The sequence below is a fragment of the Salvelinus namaycush genome, chromosome 23, assembly GCF_016432855.1.
Source record: "Salvelinus namaycush isolate Seneca chromosome 23, SaNama_1.0, whole genome shotgun sequence".
Lineage (NCBI taxonomy): Eukaryota > Metazoa > Chordata > Actinopteri > Salmoniformes > Salmonidae > Salvelinus > Salvelinus namaycush.
Genome location: NC_052329.1, coordinates 44,679,034 through 44,696,053, shown reverse-complemented (window position 1 = coordinate 44,696,053; position 17,020 = coordinate 44,679,034). Strand labels below are relative to the sequence as shown.

Here is a 17,020-nt window from a genome sequence, read left to right as displayed (position 1 = left end):
GTGTGTGTGTGTGTGTGCGTATGTGGGTGCTTGCGTGAATGTGCGTCCAATGCACATTTTCTGTGCCGTTGAAATGCTGCAACCCCTAAATGTAAGTTACATGTCCTTTTAACAACCCTGAAGCTCTGCTATACCATTATTCATACAGTTGTACAGGTCACCTGTCATTTCCAAGCTCAATAGTGTTGTAACACAGTTAGAGAAATGTAGGTAGGTGTGACAATATTTAATTGTAATAAATAAGTGTTTATTTTTTGCTATTTTATATTGTCGACGTCCAAAAATGTTTTATGAAGACGTGTCCTATTGTGTTTTTATCCTGATCAAAATTGCTTTCATGTCGTCCACCAGCCATTGAGTCTGGGGATGAGGGTTAAAGTTGCATTGACAACGTCTGGCAAAGCTTATTGTAGTTTATGTCTGTAATCCATGGCCACAGGGGAGCAGTGAAGAGCTACAGTAAAATGTAGCACAGTAGCAATAGCTACAGTATGATGCAGCCTTCTGTGCAAGTAAGCAGGCATTTCAGCATAAACAGAAATAACCTATTAATTAGATTGAGTCTGTGAAATCAACCATTTGGTTTCATTCCAAAACATTCCATGTAATGCTGTCTGAGGGATATCAGACAGACAGCACTCAGTCTATAAATCCTTTCAGAATAGGCCTTTTACAAATCACACTTCAACAAATACATATCCACAATACAGTATGCAAGTGCAACGGTATGGTTTATACAATTTTAACCTCGTAATTCATGGAAACTGTGTTAACCATGGCAAACAAAATTATATTTTCCATATTTGATATAAACAAAGGCTAACCTGTTGATCCCACTGTAGCAATCAATGGCAATGAATCTTTTGTTCGGCAGTATTCCGTGATGTCATCACTTAAGTTTAATATTTTAAATTTAAGCGATGACTCTTGCTTCCTGTTTTTAAAGGCTTTTATGAAGCAGACATTTTCTGGTTGTATTTGATTTAGATCAGCGGTGTCTGCTAAATCCATATTGGCTAATTGTTTTATTGTCGCACCTCCATCTAAAATCAATAAGTCTCAGAGGGGCTGCATTTGTGACTAAATGGCTGAACAAAGAGACGAAGAGAAAGCGTACAGTGTTTCTAAGTGGTTTATGACACTGCATTCTATCATCACCAGGCAGCCGGTGGGGGAAAAGGTTGGTGGTCCACAACCCCCACATCCCTGACAGGCCACCTGTCACTCAACCCAGGAAGCAGAGTGACGAGCTGAGAGGGAGAGCTCTTTATAAGAGCCCCACAGAACCCTCATCAACAGAACCAGGCCTGCTCCATATCAACTGATCTAGATCCAGCACACCCCGGTCCAGCTTAGCTCAGCTATTTTCACCGTGTCTCGTCCCTGCAAACCCAACCCAGCTCTGTTGGACATGAAGTTCTCCCAAATCCACTGTGCCCTGGCCCTGCTGGGTTTGGCCCTGGCCATTTGCAGCCAAGGAGCCGCCTCGCAGCCCGACCTGGACCTCCGCAACCGCAGACTCCTTCAGAGGGCCCGTGCCGCTAGCATTGCCACACAGGTAAGCAGCCTTCGACACTGGTACACACCACAGGCGGCTGGTGGCACCTTAATTGGGTAGAACAGGCTCATAGTAATGTCTGCAATGACAAAGGGTGGTTCAGAAGAAGGAGGAGGTCCATATAGGAAAGAATAGGGCAGTTAAGTTATTGCTCTCAAAGGATTACACTATTCAATTACAATTCTACGAGTACCTCTATACTGCACACAGGTGAGAAGCCAATGGCATGGACACACAGATAGCATACACTGTTCGTGTCATGACACGAGAACATGAATACAGTAGAGTACAACTCTCATAACAATTCCTGAACACCACTATTGACACTATGAGAACATAATGTGTCGTTAGTAAAACAGGTACAGCATAGTCCACACTGTGACTCACATACAGTACAGTGCCCTTTGCTTCACAGTGAAACAGACTTACACACCAAACAGCAATGGAATTCAGTTAAACAGTCTGTGGTCAGGTTATCACATACTCACTACAGCTGACAGGTCTGGTGTACCTCTTTAATTAGGCAACATTAGTAACAGCAGTGACTACTGCAGGTAAATTCTAATCTGGACTTTGAAGCCAGTTCCACTGTTGATTATTATTCCCCTCGAATCAAAGCGTGATTTAGACCTTGGACACCAGGTGAATGCAATTAATTATCAGGTTGAAAACCATGAGTATTCCGGACCTCCAAACTCAGATTTGATTACTCCTGGACTACAATGAATAATTTCAGTTGTCAAGCCAAAACATGCAAGTGTGAACTGGGCCTGATAGTTGCATACAGTATCAGAGCTGTTTTAGTCATATAGTGTTTTCTCAATTTTTTTGTTGAATACATTATTTGGAACATTTTGGTTACGGTCATTGTTGGTGGACAGACTCAACACAGACAGTCACTCTCTAGTAGGACTCACTTTGCATAAACTGGTTGAATCAATGTTGTTTCAACGTAATTTGTCAACGTCTTGTGATGTGGACTCTACATGGAAAATACATTTGTTTGGAGAAAAATCTACATAAACTGTTGTTTTGAGGGTGACATTTCAACCACAGGATTATGTCATCATGGTAACCAAATTTCAACATAGACAATCCTTGTATAAAATATGTTGAATTTGTACCTTTAAAACAATGTCATTTCTTCAATGTTTTATCCACTATCAGAAGGAAAAAAAACAATAGGCTGGGCAGCACCTCCTACTGGAGAATTGATTTAACTACAGTTACATTTTGGTCTCCCATTCAGGGTTTTAACCAAGCCCAGTCCTGCATAGCTATGATATTTGTCACATTATTACCAATATGCTATCATGAGAGAGATTGTTGAGAGATCTCCACAGAAAAACTAAATAGATTCACTGTTACTATCGAAGTCATCACAAAGATACTTTTAACAGAGCAAATGAAATGTGACCATACTTTATCACTCATATATCATCAAGGACGCTATTTAGGCCTATATTTGCAAAGTCATCAACAGCTATTGTTTAAATTCAATCTAGAATTCAACTTAATATAGACAATATATGGGCCTACGGTTTTAATCTCTGGTTGGTTTCAAATGTAATGATATTTAGTGATAATGAATTGTGTTTTGTTGTCAGTTCAACCAAATATCAACATTAGAAGGAGATGAATCTCCTGCTTGGATAGTTCAATATGTGCCATGCATATCAACATTAAAGAATAGGAGTAAATCAAATCAAACTTGATTTAAAGTGCTTTAAAGTTTGATTTGATTTAGTCATAATCTTTAACTTTTTGGTCGAGATGGAGACGTGAATCTAACGTATCAATTATTCATTTGTAGAAAACTGGAAAGAAAGCAGTGGCATAGATGGAACTATCCAAGCAGAATATAAACTCCTTCAAATGTTGATATTTGGTTGGGTTGACAACCAAACATTTAAATATATATATATATTTAACTAGGCAAGTCAGTTAAGAACAAATTTCCCAATTTACAATGATGGCCTACCTGGGAACAGTGGGTCAACTGCCTTGTTCAGGGGCAGAACGACATATTTTTACCTTGTCAGCTCAGGGATTCGATCCAGCAAACTTTCGGTTACTGGCCAACGCTCTAACCACTAGGCTACCTGCTGCCCCATAACATAATTCAATATCACTTTTGAAATACAATAAATAGCCTATTAATTTGTCGACAATTTAACAAATGATATGTTGGATACACGTCTCCAATTTAAAGAATGTGATTAAGCCAGTGGCTCAGATCTCCTTTAAATTGTATTTTGTTGCATTATCAAGCAAACACAATTCAGTATAACTTTTGTAATGCAGTGAATAGTCTAAAGTTAAGGTTATTTTACAAACTAATGTAACATTTAACCTTAAAATGAGCAACACATCCATGGCCACATTTTGAGGTTACTGTAGCTATCAATGTCTATGTTATCGTATAAAGCATGCATGTTCAAGATAGCATGTATATGTCTTCGCAGTTCTGTGGAGATTTGGCTGTAAGAAGTGCTGTAATAATCTGCGCAGAATCTCGGAACGGCATTTATCACTTACTTGCACCATGTAATTTTTATGTAATCTCAACTGCAATCCAGGAAATGTGGTTCTGCTAATAGATGAAGCAGTGATTAATCTAATATATAAATTAACACAATTTCTGACATTCTATTACCATTTTAACTATGCTGTGCTTTTAAATGGTTGAAAACACAGTGATTTAGGTGACAACTAAATTTAGGTGACAACTGAACCAAAAACCAGACATTGTTTTTCCATTGGAATTTGGTTGTGCTTTTAGATGGTTGAAAATTGGAAATTCAACAAATGTTTATTATATTTGAGTGGGTGAATATAGCTTGTAATAAGGGTTGGGGAGTAACGGATACATGTAATCCGTTACATTTAAGGGATTACAAAAAAAAACGGTAACAAAAAAAACGGTAACTGTAATCCGTTACATTACCAGCAGAATATATTGTAATCAGATTACATATACTTTTGAAAAACTAGATGATTACTTCGAGGATTACTTTTAAATTTAGAAAAAATGTTTGCTAAAAAAAAAATTGTACACTTCTCTGTTTTCTCAATGACCTTCAAATCAGCATTGAAAAAAGGTGCAAGTTTAAGTTTGTTCCACAAGTCAGAGACCACTATGATGACACACCAAATGCGTTTGATGGATCGCGGGAAAAGAGCAGGCATAGGCTTTTGTAGGCTATAGTCCAAGCTATGTCTTCCAATGGTGCGACTGCTGTCAGCATCCAAAGATTATCCAACTTGAATAAACGCTTGTTAAATATATACATTGATTCTTGAAGAATATAACTTATAAATGCCTCATGAGCTTAATTCAACCCAAAATATAAGCTTGTTTTTCTCCAATGTTTGTAAACATTGTAAATGTAAACAAACACTGTATAGCCTCATAACATGGTTAAAACAATCATTTTGATATCATGGATGATCAGTCCTTGCATCCATAGCTCTGTATTTTATTCTGAGAGTGATTACATTTCTCCAGGCCCATCCCTCAGCTTTTTACCAAAACAGATGTTTCGACTGTTTTGCTATTGTTGCATCTGTGGATTTGCCCTTTAAACAGCTGCATGTTATCAAGATATCAAAGTGTCACCAACAAAAAGGTAAACAGTAGGCCTATAGCAAATGCAACATATGGCATTCATTTTTCACATGTAAATAGCACTTTTCAGTGCTCAAAGCATGCCATTCCATGAGTGCAACTCAAATCAATGAGCCCAATCAGTCCTCCATGACAACAAAATCATAAACAACAGAGTAGGGCTGGATAATAAATCCTTAGTTTAGGGTTTATGCTCAGGTAAAACAAGGCAAAGTAACCTACCCAACCCTGATTGTAAATCTCATTGATCCCCGTCTCAACCAAACATTACCCAATTATCCAAGTTGAAATGAAGTGGTTTGCCCAGTGTGGGGTTTGTTTATCATAATTCATTCTGTGTCATATACACATCTTTCTGCCACAGATTCAGATGTGCATGGAGGAATCGGACTGTGAAAATGCAGTTGTTACATGTAATAGGGGTGTGAACTCCAATAGATCACCGATATTTCTCAAGAAGGAGATTTTCATCATTCCCTCCTATGACCGACAATCACGTCTGTCTGAGTGACACTTTCTCATACAAATGACTCACTAGTTAGTCATGCACAGCTCACTCTGACAGTACATATTGCAGCACCTCATCTGCAAAGTTTCTCATTTTACAAACCAAATGTTTTCTACCAAACATGAAAATGTATTTGTATGCATGGGAAACAAATATTCTCCTCCTATCAGATTTGGAGAGCATTTACGCACAAAATATATAGATGAATACAAAATATAATACTTTGATTCATCCTGAAAGAATTCATCTTCAAGTTCAATTCATGAAATATTGGAAGGTGGAAAAAAGGGGTTGAACAATAGTCCTATAAATCGACCCTAATTCTCACTAATCATGGAACTGTATGACAGCGGTCCAGTCGTCGAGAAACATGTGCCAGGCTCCAGGTTTAGCCTGCTACATGTGGTCTGAGTTCCATAATGATTCAAATAGGCTACATCCCAAATTGTTGCCCAACGTTAGCCTGAACTAATATCACTGAACACTGAACTAATATAATTTCAGTAGTCCTCTATTATGATTTAAAAAATATATATCTTGCATAGCTCATATATGTATTTGTTGTAGGTCCTAGGATACAACAATGAATAATGTGGAACAAATAAATACCATCAATGGATACTTTACAACTTACAATAATAAAGACCTTGTGAAACAGCTGTGAAAACCAACCTGGCAATATTTAAGATTTTAATACATAAACTTTGATTGTTTTTGGTACAGTTGTGTCATTCATTTATTTTCACAGATTTTTTTGTGCACTCACATGGCAATCATAGACTAAAATACTGAATTCTGGTGTGTGGAATTTTGCCTGTCAACAGGCAGACTCAGAAGGGGGACTTGAAAAGGGGGACTTGAAAAGTCCAGGCACTGCTGCTCTCTTTGTTCTGAGTGTTTGCAGTGCTAGTGTTTTTAGTTCATCTGTGTATCTCACATATTATGTGTCCAGTATGATAGAGCAAGAAAACTTTTTTATCAGATTAAAAAAAATATATATATTTAACCTTTATTTAACCAGGTAGGCCAGTTGCGAACAAGTTATCATTTACTGCCACCTGGCCAAGATAAAGCAAAGCAGTTCGACAAAAACAACAACACAGAGTTACACATGGGATAAACAAACGTACAGTCAATAACACAATAGAAAAATCTATATACAGTGTGTACAAATGTAGTACGATTAGGGAGGCAAGGCAATAAATAGGTTATAGTGGCGAAATAATTACAATTTAGCAGATAATGACAACATGACAACAACAGTAGCTGTAGATGATGTAATGTAAAGTTGGAGGGTGGTTGGTAGTGGAGGACATCAGGTGGATCCAGGTCTGGGTGTTGGGCAGAACCACTAGGTCCTGGAGAACAGGTAATGGAGGACATCAGGTGGATCCACGTCTGGGTTAGGCAGATACCCAGACATTAACGGAAAAGGGTAGGAGACAGAGACGTAAACAAGAAAACACACAGGTTACACTTTACTGTGAGAAAATTTGATGGATTAGTGCAGTGTTATAAAATAAATTAACAGCAGGCAATCATTTTTACCTGGTCAAAAACCTCCACATCCTTCTCAGTCCGTGCCTGAAGGTAGTACTCGAAGGCGTTCTGATCCCACATCAGGTGGGGTTTCCGTGATCTGAAAGTACGTTATACAAAAATAGCAATAGACAGTATATGCAATAATTGCATATACAATTGCTTTGTTTACCTCAGTCTACAGCTGCGGCTCCCGTCCGTACTCGGCCTGAATGCTGCTGTTGTGTGCAAAGAGAATTCCCTTCATGTTGTTCTCCCACTCTTCCTGGTACCAATCAAGGGACTTGCCCATGGCAGACTTGAGGGTCTGGTTGGTCCATTCACCAAACCTGGAGGAGGGGGTAGGAAAGCGATATCTACTGACAATGTAAGATATTGAAATATGTCTGATTATGTACCATGGAAAAACAAAAACAAATTGTAAAAAATAAATAAAGTAAAACCTATAACATCCGTACCTTGTTCCAGCATTCATGACCTCGGTCACTCAAGATGACCTCAGGAGAACCGTGGGTGTTGAAGATGTCCATCATCGCCTTAGAGGTGGCCTCGCTAGTCTCGTCCTTGATGGGTATCATAAAAAATGAAAATCTATTTTTGGTTCCAAGCACCCTTTTTAATGGGTTACAGAAGGGAATTTAGAGTTAAGCACGTACTCTTCCTTTACTGACCTTAGTGGGTATTGCTTCCACCCACTTGGTAAAGTGATCGGTCTCCGTCAGACACCAGCTGTTGCCATTCCTGGATTTCGTGAAGGGTCCGATGAGGTCCACCTCTAACATTTAAAGTGTTACAGAGAAGTTGACTTCATTCTTACCCATATCTGTGTCATACAGTCTGCAGATTTTCATATTTGTAAGGATACTGACACACACACACACACACATTCTATAATACTCTGCTGTGGTCAAATAAAGAAAACATTACAAAACAACTTATCAGGGCAAAATTTTATTTGAGACACTTACCGATCATGTGCCATTGTGAAACAACTTTGATGGGCTTCAACTCTGGCGCCACAGTCTTCGCCCTCTCAAACTTCTGGCATGCTAGACAAGGTACTGACCTTTAAGCAAAAAGTGACAAATTTAAACGTGTGCTCTCTGATATGACATTATTTGAAATCATAATAATTTCAGATATAATAGAATGTGATTGATAAACAAAAGGTTATTTCACTTGCCCAGCTGTCCACCTCCTTGACAATTCCCCGTCAGAAGAAGCTTAGGTTGATTTTGGCATTCATGCACTTCACTCCGAAATGTCCAGCATGCATCTCTGTCAGTACAGGCTTCCTTCTCTTGTTTAGTAAAAATCACCCTCCTGTGTGGCTGGCCATCCTTCCCCTGTAGGTAGATATGATTGCCTAACAAGTTGGAAGAGAAGAGTTGTTGAAATACTCACGTCTAAGTATATTTGCACTGCTGTCTTTCTCTCTCTGTTTCTCTCTCTCCATCTCGATTTCTGTCTGTATTCCACTCTCTTCTCACCTCTCTCCCTCTCTCACTTTCGTCCTTTCTTTCTCCCCCCCTCTCTGTGTCTGTCTAGCGAAGACACCTAGTTTACACCTATCCATTTGATTGATCAGGTTTAACTTAGCTAGTCACCTCAATATGACAGACGTATAACTTTATCAGTGGAGGCTGCTGAGGGGAGGACGGCTCATAATAATGGCTGGAATGGAGTCAATTGAATGGCATCAACCACATGTGTTTGATACCATTCCATGTACTCCATTCCAAACATTATTATGAGCCCTCCTCCCCTCAGCAGCCTCCACTGATCTAGTTATATGTTTGTCATATTGAGGTGTCTATTGCAAGCTACATACACACAGAAAGCTGCTATAACAGTTACAGTAGCTAGCTAACGTTAGCTAAATACAACTGTCTGGCTAGCTGGCTTGCTGACTAGGCAGGCTGAGGTGTATAAGTACAGTAGCTAGCAACAACAATCTATAAAAACAGCTTAAATCATTTATTCCTATTTAACAATATGTAGTTAAGACAAATAAATGGTAAAGAAAGGGTTCTCTCTCCAGTCTTTTTGGTCCTCTGAAGCAGCAGGTAGTCACCATCAAAAATACCGTCCTTGGAGAGAAATTCTGAGTTAATAATTTTGCGCGGACTGAGAGAGCGTTTATGCGGTGAAATAGAACTAGTACTGCCTGCGGCCTCCTATGAGGTAAAATAGAGCCAAGCAACCAGCATAGCAACAGATGCTTTGGTTCATTACGTGATCCGGTCAGAATGTTGCAAGTTCTAGCAACAGCCTTAGCAACAGAAGCTAGAACTCATCGAATCCCATTGTGACGTAAAGGGGGACACTATTTGCCCGGGGGACACTATTTGGCATGACAGCCCGCAATACATGTCATGTTGATATGATTGACATTTTTCTTCCATATGGCTGGTTTCACATTCGTCCCCTGGGATCATAAGGAACAATCATCTAAAACAATTGCTATGTGTATTTACAATCCCCTTCGCCAGAGGATTACTCATTTACCTTGCTCTTATCAATAGCTCTTATCCATTTATAAATTATAGTGCATGGAGAATGCTGTTATTTCTATTGGAAAGTAAGTAGATGCTTTTCCCACTTGGAACCGGCAGGTTCGCTCTATCTTATGTATGGTTTCCTTATCTGTATACACACCTCCGCCACACTTTCATTTCTTAGCTCTCCACTCTGAATGAATAGCGGGTGAATAGCATGCTATTCTCGTGCTTAAATTTAAGGTCAGAATACTCATAGAGAGAAAAGTGCATAAAAATTGAATTAAGTTCCATTTACGCGTGCTTAACTCAGGTTGGATTCTGGAACATAATGAGACATGGAAATGAACACTGCCTTAATGTGGTGGTGATCACATTTGTGTGTGTCTGTGTGTGTATGTGCGTGCACATGCGGTCGCTTGTGTGTGAGTGTATGACATGTGTAGGTTTCTGTTTGCTTTTGTTGATATGGGCTTGTGCTGGTGTGTGTATATGTGTGTTTATATTCTCCCAAAGTACGTGTGTCTTTCCTGCATGTAGGAGTGGAGTAAGCGAGTGATGGAGGACATTCTATCCGAACTGTCCTTGCCTGAGGTGGAGGCCCAGAAAAGTGAGGGGTCCACGGCTGAGGCCAAAGAGGATCTGGAGCGCTCAGTGGACAACTCCAACAACCTGCCCCCCCGCGAGCGCAAAGCTGGCTGCAAGAACTTCTACTGGAAGGGCTTCACTTCTTGCTGAGGGAAGAAAAGTCTGACCACCTTATGACACGATGCTGCCAATCACATCACACCGCCAACCTGCATCTGACTAATGCAGCCAATCAACAATTAGCTGTGCCTGATGACGATTCTTGAAATCAACAGAATGATGTACCTGTCAAATTTATGAAATAAAGAGAAAATAATTTTATTTCAGTGGGTAAATTATTTGATTCAATACATTTTGTATAACCAAAGCAAAGACTACCCTTTATTAATTTATGCATAGATTACCCTTTATTAATTTATGCACAGATTACATCTAGTACTGGCTGATGTAACACTCAAATACAATCAAACACTCACACTGACACTAGGCTAGTGAGTGGCCAATCCTCAAAAAGGGCTTCAGTTTTTGAGATACCCCTACCTGTAGGACAAAACACAACCATGTTTTTTCACATCTTTAATGTCTCTCATTTATGAAATGGATAATTATGAAAAACAATTTTACTGCAAAAGTAGTAAAATGTATAGATATTGTGTCACACCCCGTAAACACAAAATATGCAGAATAATGCCTGGCTGGAGGGGGTTGGGCTACAAATTTGCTCTCATTCTGTGCTGTATGGTCATGCCTGACAAAAATACATACAGTTACACATGTTTTTCGATGTTGTGGCTATTGTAATCGGCTCTAAAGAAAATACCCACTAAACCAGGTGTGTCAAACTAATTCCATGCCTAGTGTCTGCTGGATTTTGGTTCCTCTTTTCAGTTAAGAACTAGACAACCAGGTGAGGGGAGGTCGTTACTAATCAGTGACCTTAATTCCTCAATCAAATACAAGGGAGGAGCAAAAACCTGCAGACACTCAGCCTTGCGTGGAATACAAATAGTCCGTTGTCTGCACTACATACATATTAGGATATCTTAATGCATCTTGGAAATATATGCCTGAAACACAGAGACGCAACAGGTGGAAGTATCAACTATGAATATTTATTATGAATGTAAGCTTTAATTTTTAGTAGCTGATTAATAGACTCTCCAAGTAAAATTCGCTCTCATTCAGTGCTGTATGGTCCTGCCTGACAAAAATGCATTCAGTTAAAAGTTATATATTTTGTTATGTTGTGGCTATTGTAATCTAATCAGCTGTAAGGAAAACAAGTGGGTTGAGACAGTGAAACTGCCATTTATATGTTTCGCCTCTTGCAGTTACGTTAAGGAGCCCCCCTAGATTTCACTCCAAATCCATTATGGCATCCCAAATCTATTATGGCTGCCATAATACCATTACATTGTTGTTTAATCACATGTATATGTTTAAAATATAATATTATTTGTGTTGTAATATTTGTGTAGTGTACTTATGTCTTGTACTCAAAACAATTTTTGTGGAACTCAACTATGTTGAGAATCCAATAGGCCTGCATAATTACACTCAAACACCATTGTCTGGATATATAAAAGGTAGCAGAAGTATTCCAAGTCATGAGCCTCTGAGGATCAATGAGGAAACTCAGAGGCTTCAACGAAAGGAAAGAGAACCCTGAACGCCTTTGCTGTACAGTGTGCCCCCACTGTGGTACAACTTGTGCTTCCAGGATTGGGCTCTTAAGTCCCTTCATTATTTAGAAGTAAGCTTTGATTCATTGCTAGTCCAATATGGCTGCCTGAATCCAACATGACCTTCCACTGGCTCACTGCATTTGTGATCATGTCCACCATCCCGGCTGACTGCACTGGAGTTGCCGTATCTCAGTGACGGTCTGTATTTTTGTGTTGTTTATTAGGCAGCAGCTACTCTTCCTGGAGTCCAAACACATCATGAGACTTACATTACACATAAAACAAAAGATAAAACAGTACATCATATAACACAGCTACACCAGTACATATCCACAACACAAAATGCAAAAAAGTCAAAGGATGGCTATTTGAATAATCTCAAATATAAAATATATTTTGATTTGTTTAACACTTTTTTACTACCTGATTCCATGTGTGTTATTTCATAGTTTTGCTGTCTTCACTATTCATCTACAATGTGGAAAATAGTCAAAATAAAGAAAAACCCTTGATTGAGTAGGTTTTCTAAACTTTTAACTGGTAGTGTATGTCCATAATAAAGCACTGCTCTACCTTCTTCACAGCACTATCAACAAGGCAGGTTCTACAGGCCCTGGTTTTGTCGCACCTGAACTACTGTTCAGTCGTGTGGTCAGGTGCCACAAAAAGGGACTTAGGGAAATTGCATAAAAATAAAAATAAATCAATTTAACCTTTATTTAAACAGGGAGTCACATTGAGATTAAAAATATATTCTACAAGAGAGTCCTGTATACATTACAATATAAACAAAATAATAAAACATACACATATGTATATAAAACAATATAATTCAGCACACAATAGCAAAATAAACATATTTAATAAAAGCAATCACATTCAACTACATAGAGGTCCTCAATCAATAATTCAAGTTGCCTGAGTGGCACCAGCGCATGTAACTGCAGTGAACTCTGCAGATTGTTCCAAAAATTATGGGGTAAAATACAAAACACAGCTTTTCCTAAATCTGTGGAGACGTCTCATAACAGGGCAGCATGGCTGGCCCTTGGATGTACACAGAGAGCTAATATTCATAATTTGCATGTCAATCTCTCCTGGCTCAAAGTGGATGAGAGATTGACTTCTTGTATTTATGAGAGGTATTGCCATGTTGAATGCACCAAGCTGTCTGTTTGAACTACTGGCACACAGCTTGGACACTCATGCATGCCCCACAAGAAATGCCAAAAGAGGTCTCTTCACAGTCCCCAAGTCCAGAACAGTCTATGGGAGGCTCACAGTACTACATAGAACCATGACTACATGGAATTCTATTACACATCAAGTAACTGAAGCAAATTTGATTTCAAAAACAGATACAATTCACATTATTGAACAGCGGGGACTGTGAAGCAACACAAACATAGGCACAGACACATGCATACACACACACACACACACACGATAACATACGCACTACACACACGTACACATGGATTTTGTACTGGTAGTGGTGGAGTAGGGGCCTGAGGGCGCACAGTGTGTTGTGAAATCACAATTGTGATGCCTTAATTTTTCTGGACCCCAGAAGAGTAGCTGCTGCCTTGGCAGGAACTAATGGGGATCCCTAATAAATATAAATACACTTGAACTGGACTGGAATGTGAAGAATGAGCTCTCGTGCTGCTGTGACTCATGCATAGGTCTGGGAAACTGTTCAGTAATCCCAACATCCCTATGAGGACACAATGGCATCTATGGCAAACAAGAGACCCCTTAGGATGGTCAAAATTAAGCAAAGATGCTGTATGTGATCGTGTATGTTGGCTGGGGATTGACTGTGAGATAGTGGCCTTTGTGTGCCATGCTTGATCCGTTTCACTACCTCTGCAACCCCTTTACTTTCCATCAAAGCTCAGGCATAATCTTCAAATGTTCAGGTAACTGCCAAAATAAAGGAAAAACATGAAGAAATCAGGGCTAAAAAGTATATTGAAAGCAGGTTCCTGAGTTAATTAAGCAATAACATTCCATCATGCTTAGGGTCATGTATTTTTTTTTATACATGACCCCATTATTTTGACTATCAAGGCTAGAAGAAGAGATCTCAATGACTTTGAAAGAGGGGTCTCAAAGGAGCATAAGGTGTTTGTATGTTGAGTGTGTGTGTGTGTGTCTCAGTCACCAGATCTCAAACCAATTGAAAACTTATGGGAGATTCTGTTGAGGCGCCTGAGACAGCGTTTTTCACCACAATCAACAAAACACCAAATGATGGAATTTCTTGTGGAAGAATGGTGTAGCATCCTATTAAGACAATTTATGTTCCTTTATTTTGTCAGTTAGCTGTATATATTTGTGGATTTGTGCTACGTCCCTCATAAAAATCAAAGCAAAATCAAATCAAAACAAAGTTTATAACCAATGTTTCATATTGATAGTCTATGACCTACACTCTAAGTAACCTCTAGGTAACCTGTCACTTTCCTCATCTCCTTCTAGGCCTGCCCCAGACTGTAATCACCAACTACCCACAGTAAATATCAGCCAAATAATCAAACGACCTATGTAAAGGAATATATAGGATGTAGGATGTGGCCTGCAGGTCTTTTGCCACATTCAACATAAAACACTTCAAACACAAGTCAATTAGGTGTTGGAAAGATCTATGGGCAGGTATCCTTCAAAACCAGATGATCAACCATTTCACTACTGGAGTATATCCAACATCAGTCAGGATGAGATAACATACCAATTAGTCAATGGGTCTCGTTGGCATGCAACTGTTGTAGAAATGGAAACTGATCACCTCACAGCCCTGAATACCATGCCAGTCATAAAGGAAGGATACAGCTTGGCCAGAATGACCAGGTAGCTGTGTAACCTGGTCAAGCCCCAGAACTACAACCACTACTGGATACTTTGCCTCCTCACCCTGTTAAGACACGCTCATGTCCTGGTCACTCCAAAGACTTTGAATCAACCCGGGCACACTTAGTTTTAATTGGGAAAAAAATTGAAATGTTAGAGCTGCTAGAGTGGCTTACTGTTGTATTACAAGTTGTTTTCCTGTTACTTGGTTTCACTACTATGTGCTTCTGTCGTGAAAAACATGAAAATACATTGAAAAGCTAGTTGGCTTCAGCAATTCATACACAACAGAGGCATGGCAATGCCACTCATAGTCCTAGTTATACCAAGAGCCGTATGAAAAACTTTTGAAAATAAGAATAACACAACACAAAATAAACAACGACAATTTACACTGCGTGTACAAAACGTTTAAGATGCTCTTTCCAAGACATAGACTGACCAGGTGAATCCAGGTGATAGCTATGATCCCTTATTGATGTCACTTGTTAAATTCACTTCAATCAGTGTAGATGAAGGGGAGGAGACAGGTTAAAGAAGGATTAAGCCTTGAGACAATTGAGAGATGGATTGTGTGTGAGCCATTCAAATTATTTAAGTGCCTTTGAACGGGGTATGGTAGTAGGTGCCAGGCGCACCGGTTTGTGTCAAGAACTGCGACGCTGCAGGGTTTTTCACGCTCAACAGTTTCCCATGTGTATCAATAATGGCCCACCACCCAAAGGACATCCAGCCAACTTGACACAACTGTGGGAAGCCTTGGAGTCATCATTGGCCAGCATCACTGTGGAACACTTTCGACACCTTGGAGAGTCCATGCCCTGACGAATGGAGGCTGTTCTGAGGGCAAAAGTGGGGTGAAACACAATATTGGGAAGGTGTTCTTAATGTTTTGTACACTCAGTGTATACACAGGCGAAGGCGTTTGTTGGGCATATTGGACTCTGAATAACAAAACACTACCAAAACACTCTTTATTGGCATGAGTGTTGTACACAATTCTGAAAAAATTTCTCTCATATTTACATTTGATTTAACCTCCCTCAAACGGTATTATAACAGCCATATTGGATTTGTGGCAATATCCAGGGTGGCTCCAAAGATAATCTGTGGCGGCCTCTTGACTAAATTGCAAGAGTAGGGGCTAAAGATACAAAATCATTCAAGGAACCTTGGACCCCCCCAAAAAATGTATTTCTAATTTCTTGTTTTCCTTAGAGCCGATTACAATAGCCACACCATCAAAAGACATGTAACTGCATGTATTTTTGTCAGGCAGGACCAAACAGCACTGAATGAGAACACGTTTGACTTGGAAAGTTGTCGAGTAATCAGCTACCAATAAATATAGTTTATATTTTTCCACCTATTGTATCTGTGTTTACAGGTCTATATTTCCAAGATGCATTAGTATCTCCTAATGAGACATTAGAGATGTGAAAAACATGTTTTTGTTTTGTTCTACCACGGGTAGTGATATCTCAAAAATGTGGAGGCCTTGCCACTAGCCTACAAAGGCAATGACTCTGACCCACTTGGCACAGACGTCAGTTTAATGTCTTTTCCACTTTGGCTCAACATAATGAAAACAACATTGATTCAACCAGTGTGTGCCCAGCGGGGAGTGATACTAATGGACATAGAAAATCCTTATTTCAAATACTGTCTAAACAGATGACACAGTGAGACTAGCATATTCACATGTGGCCTTATTATTAATCAGTAGCCATGCACTCACACACTGACACTGTTGTGTAGCAGTTCACCCCTTGCCTGACGACTCACACTAAATTCTTCCCGATAATCAGAATTACGACTTGTTTACTAGAAAAAATTCAGATTAAACTCGTTCGGGTGATGATGAGTACAGTTAAATACAGAACATGCCGGCATGGTGACTCTTTGTAAAAATCTAACAAAAATTGACTCAAAGTTAAGTGGGCACGAGTACCCTATCTAGTCTAGCTGTCATATGATCAGGATCCTTCCACATGAAAATAAAAAGTTAATGGCCTACCGTCACAACAACTGATCAAAACTCCGTTAGGCTAAATTGGATGACCCCATGAGAATATTTTATCTTGATTTTGTAGACTATCTTTATCATTTGTGCAACGGCATCATTGAGTCATCATAAAAAAACAACCTCAGACATACAATGTA

The 17,020-nt window shown here is 39.3% G+C and overlaps 1 protein-coding gene across 1 annotated transcript; it reads left to right on the top strand.

Moving 5' to 3' along the window:
• The first annotated feature begins 1,311 nt into the window (after nucleotides 1-1,311).
• On the top strand, nucleotides 1,312-11,414 carry LOC120018855 (somatostatin-2-like). The gene is made up of 2 exons (XM_038962074.1): nucleotides 1,312-1,558; nucleotides 10,272-11,414. The coding sequence occupies exons 1-2, from the start codon at nucleotides 1,412-1,414 to the stop codon at nucleotides 10,467-10,469; spliced, it is 345 nt and encodes a 114-aa protein (XP_038818002.1). The 5' UTR covers nucleotides 1,312-1,411; the 3' UTR covers nucleotides 10,470-11,414.
• The last annotated feature ends 5,606 nt before the right edge of the window (nucleotides 11,415-17,020 follow it).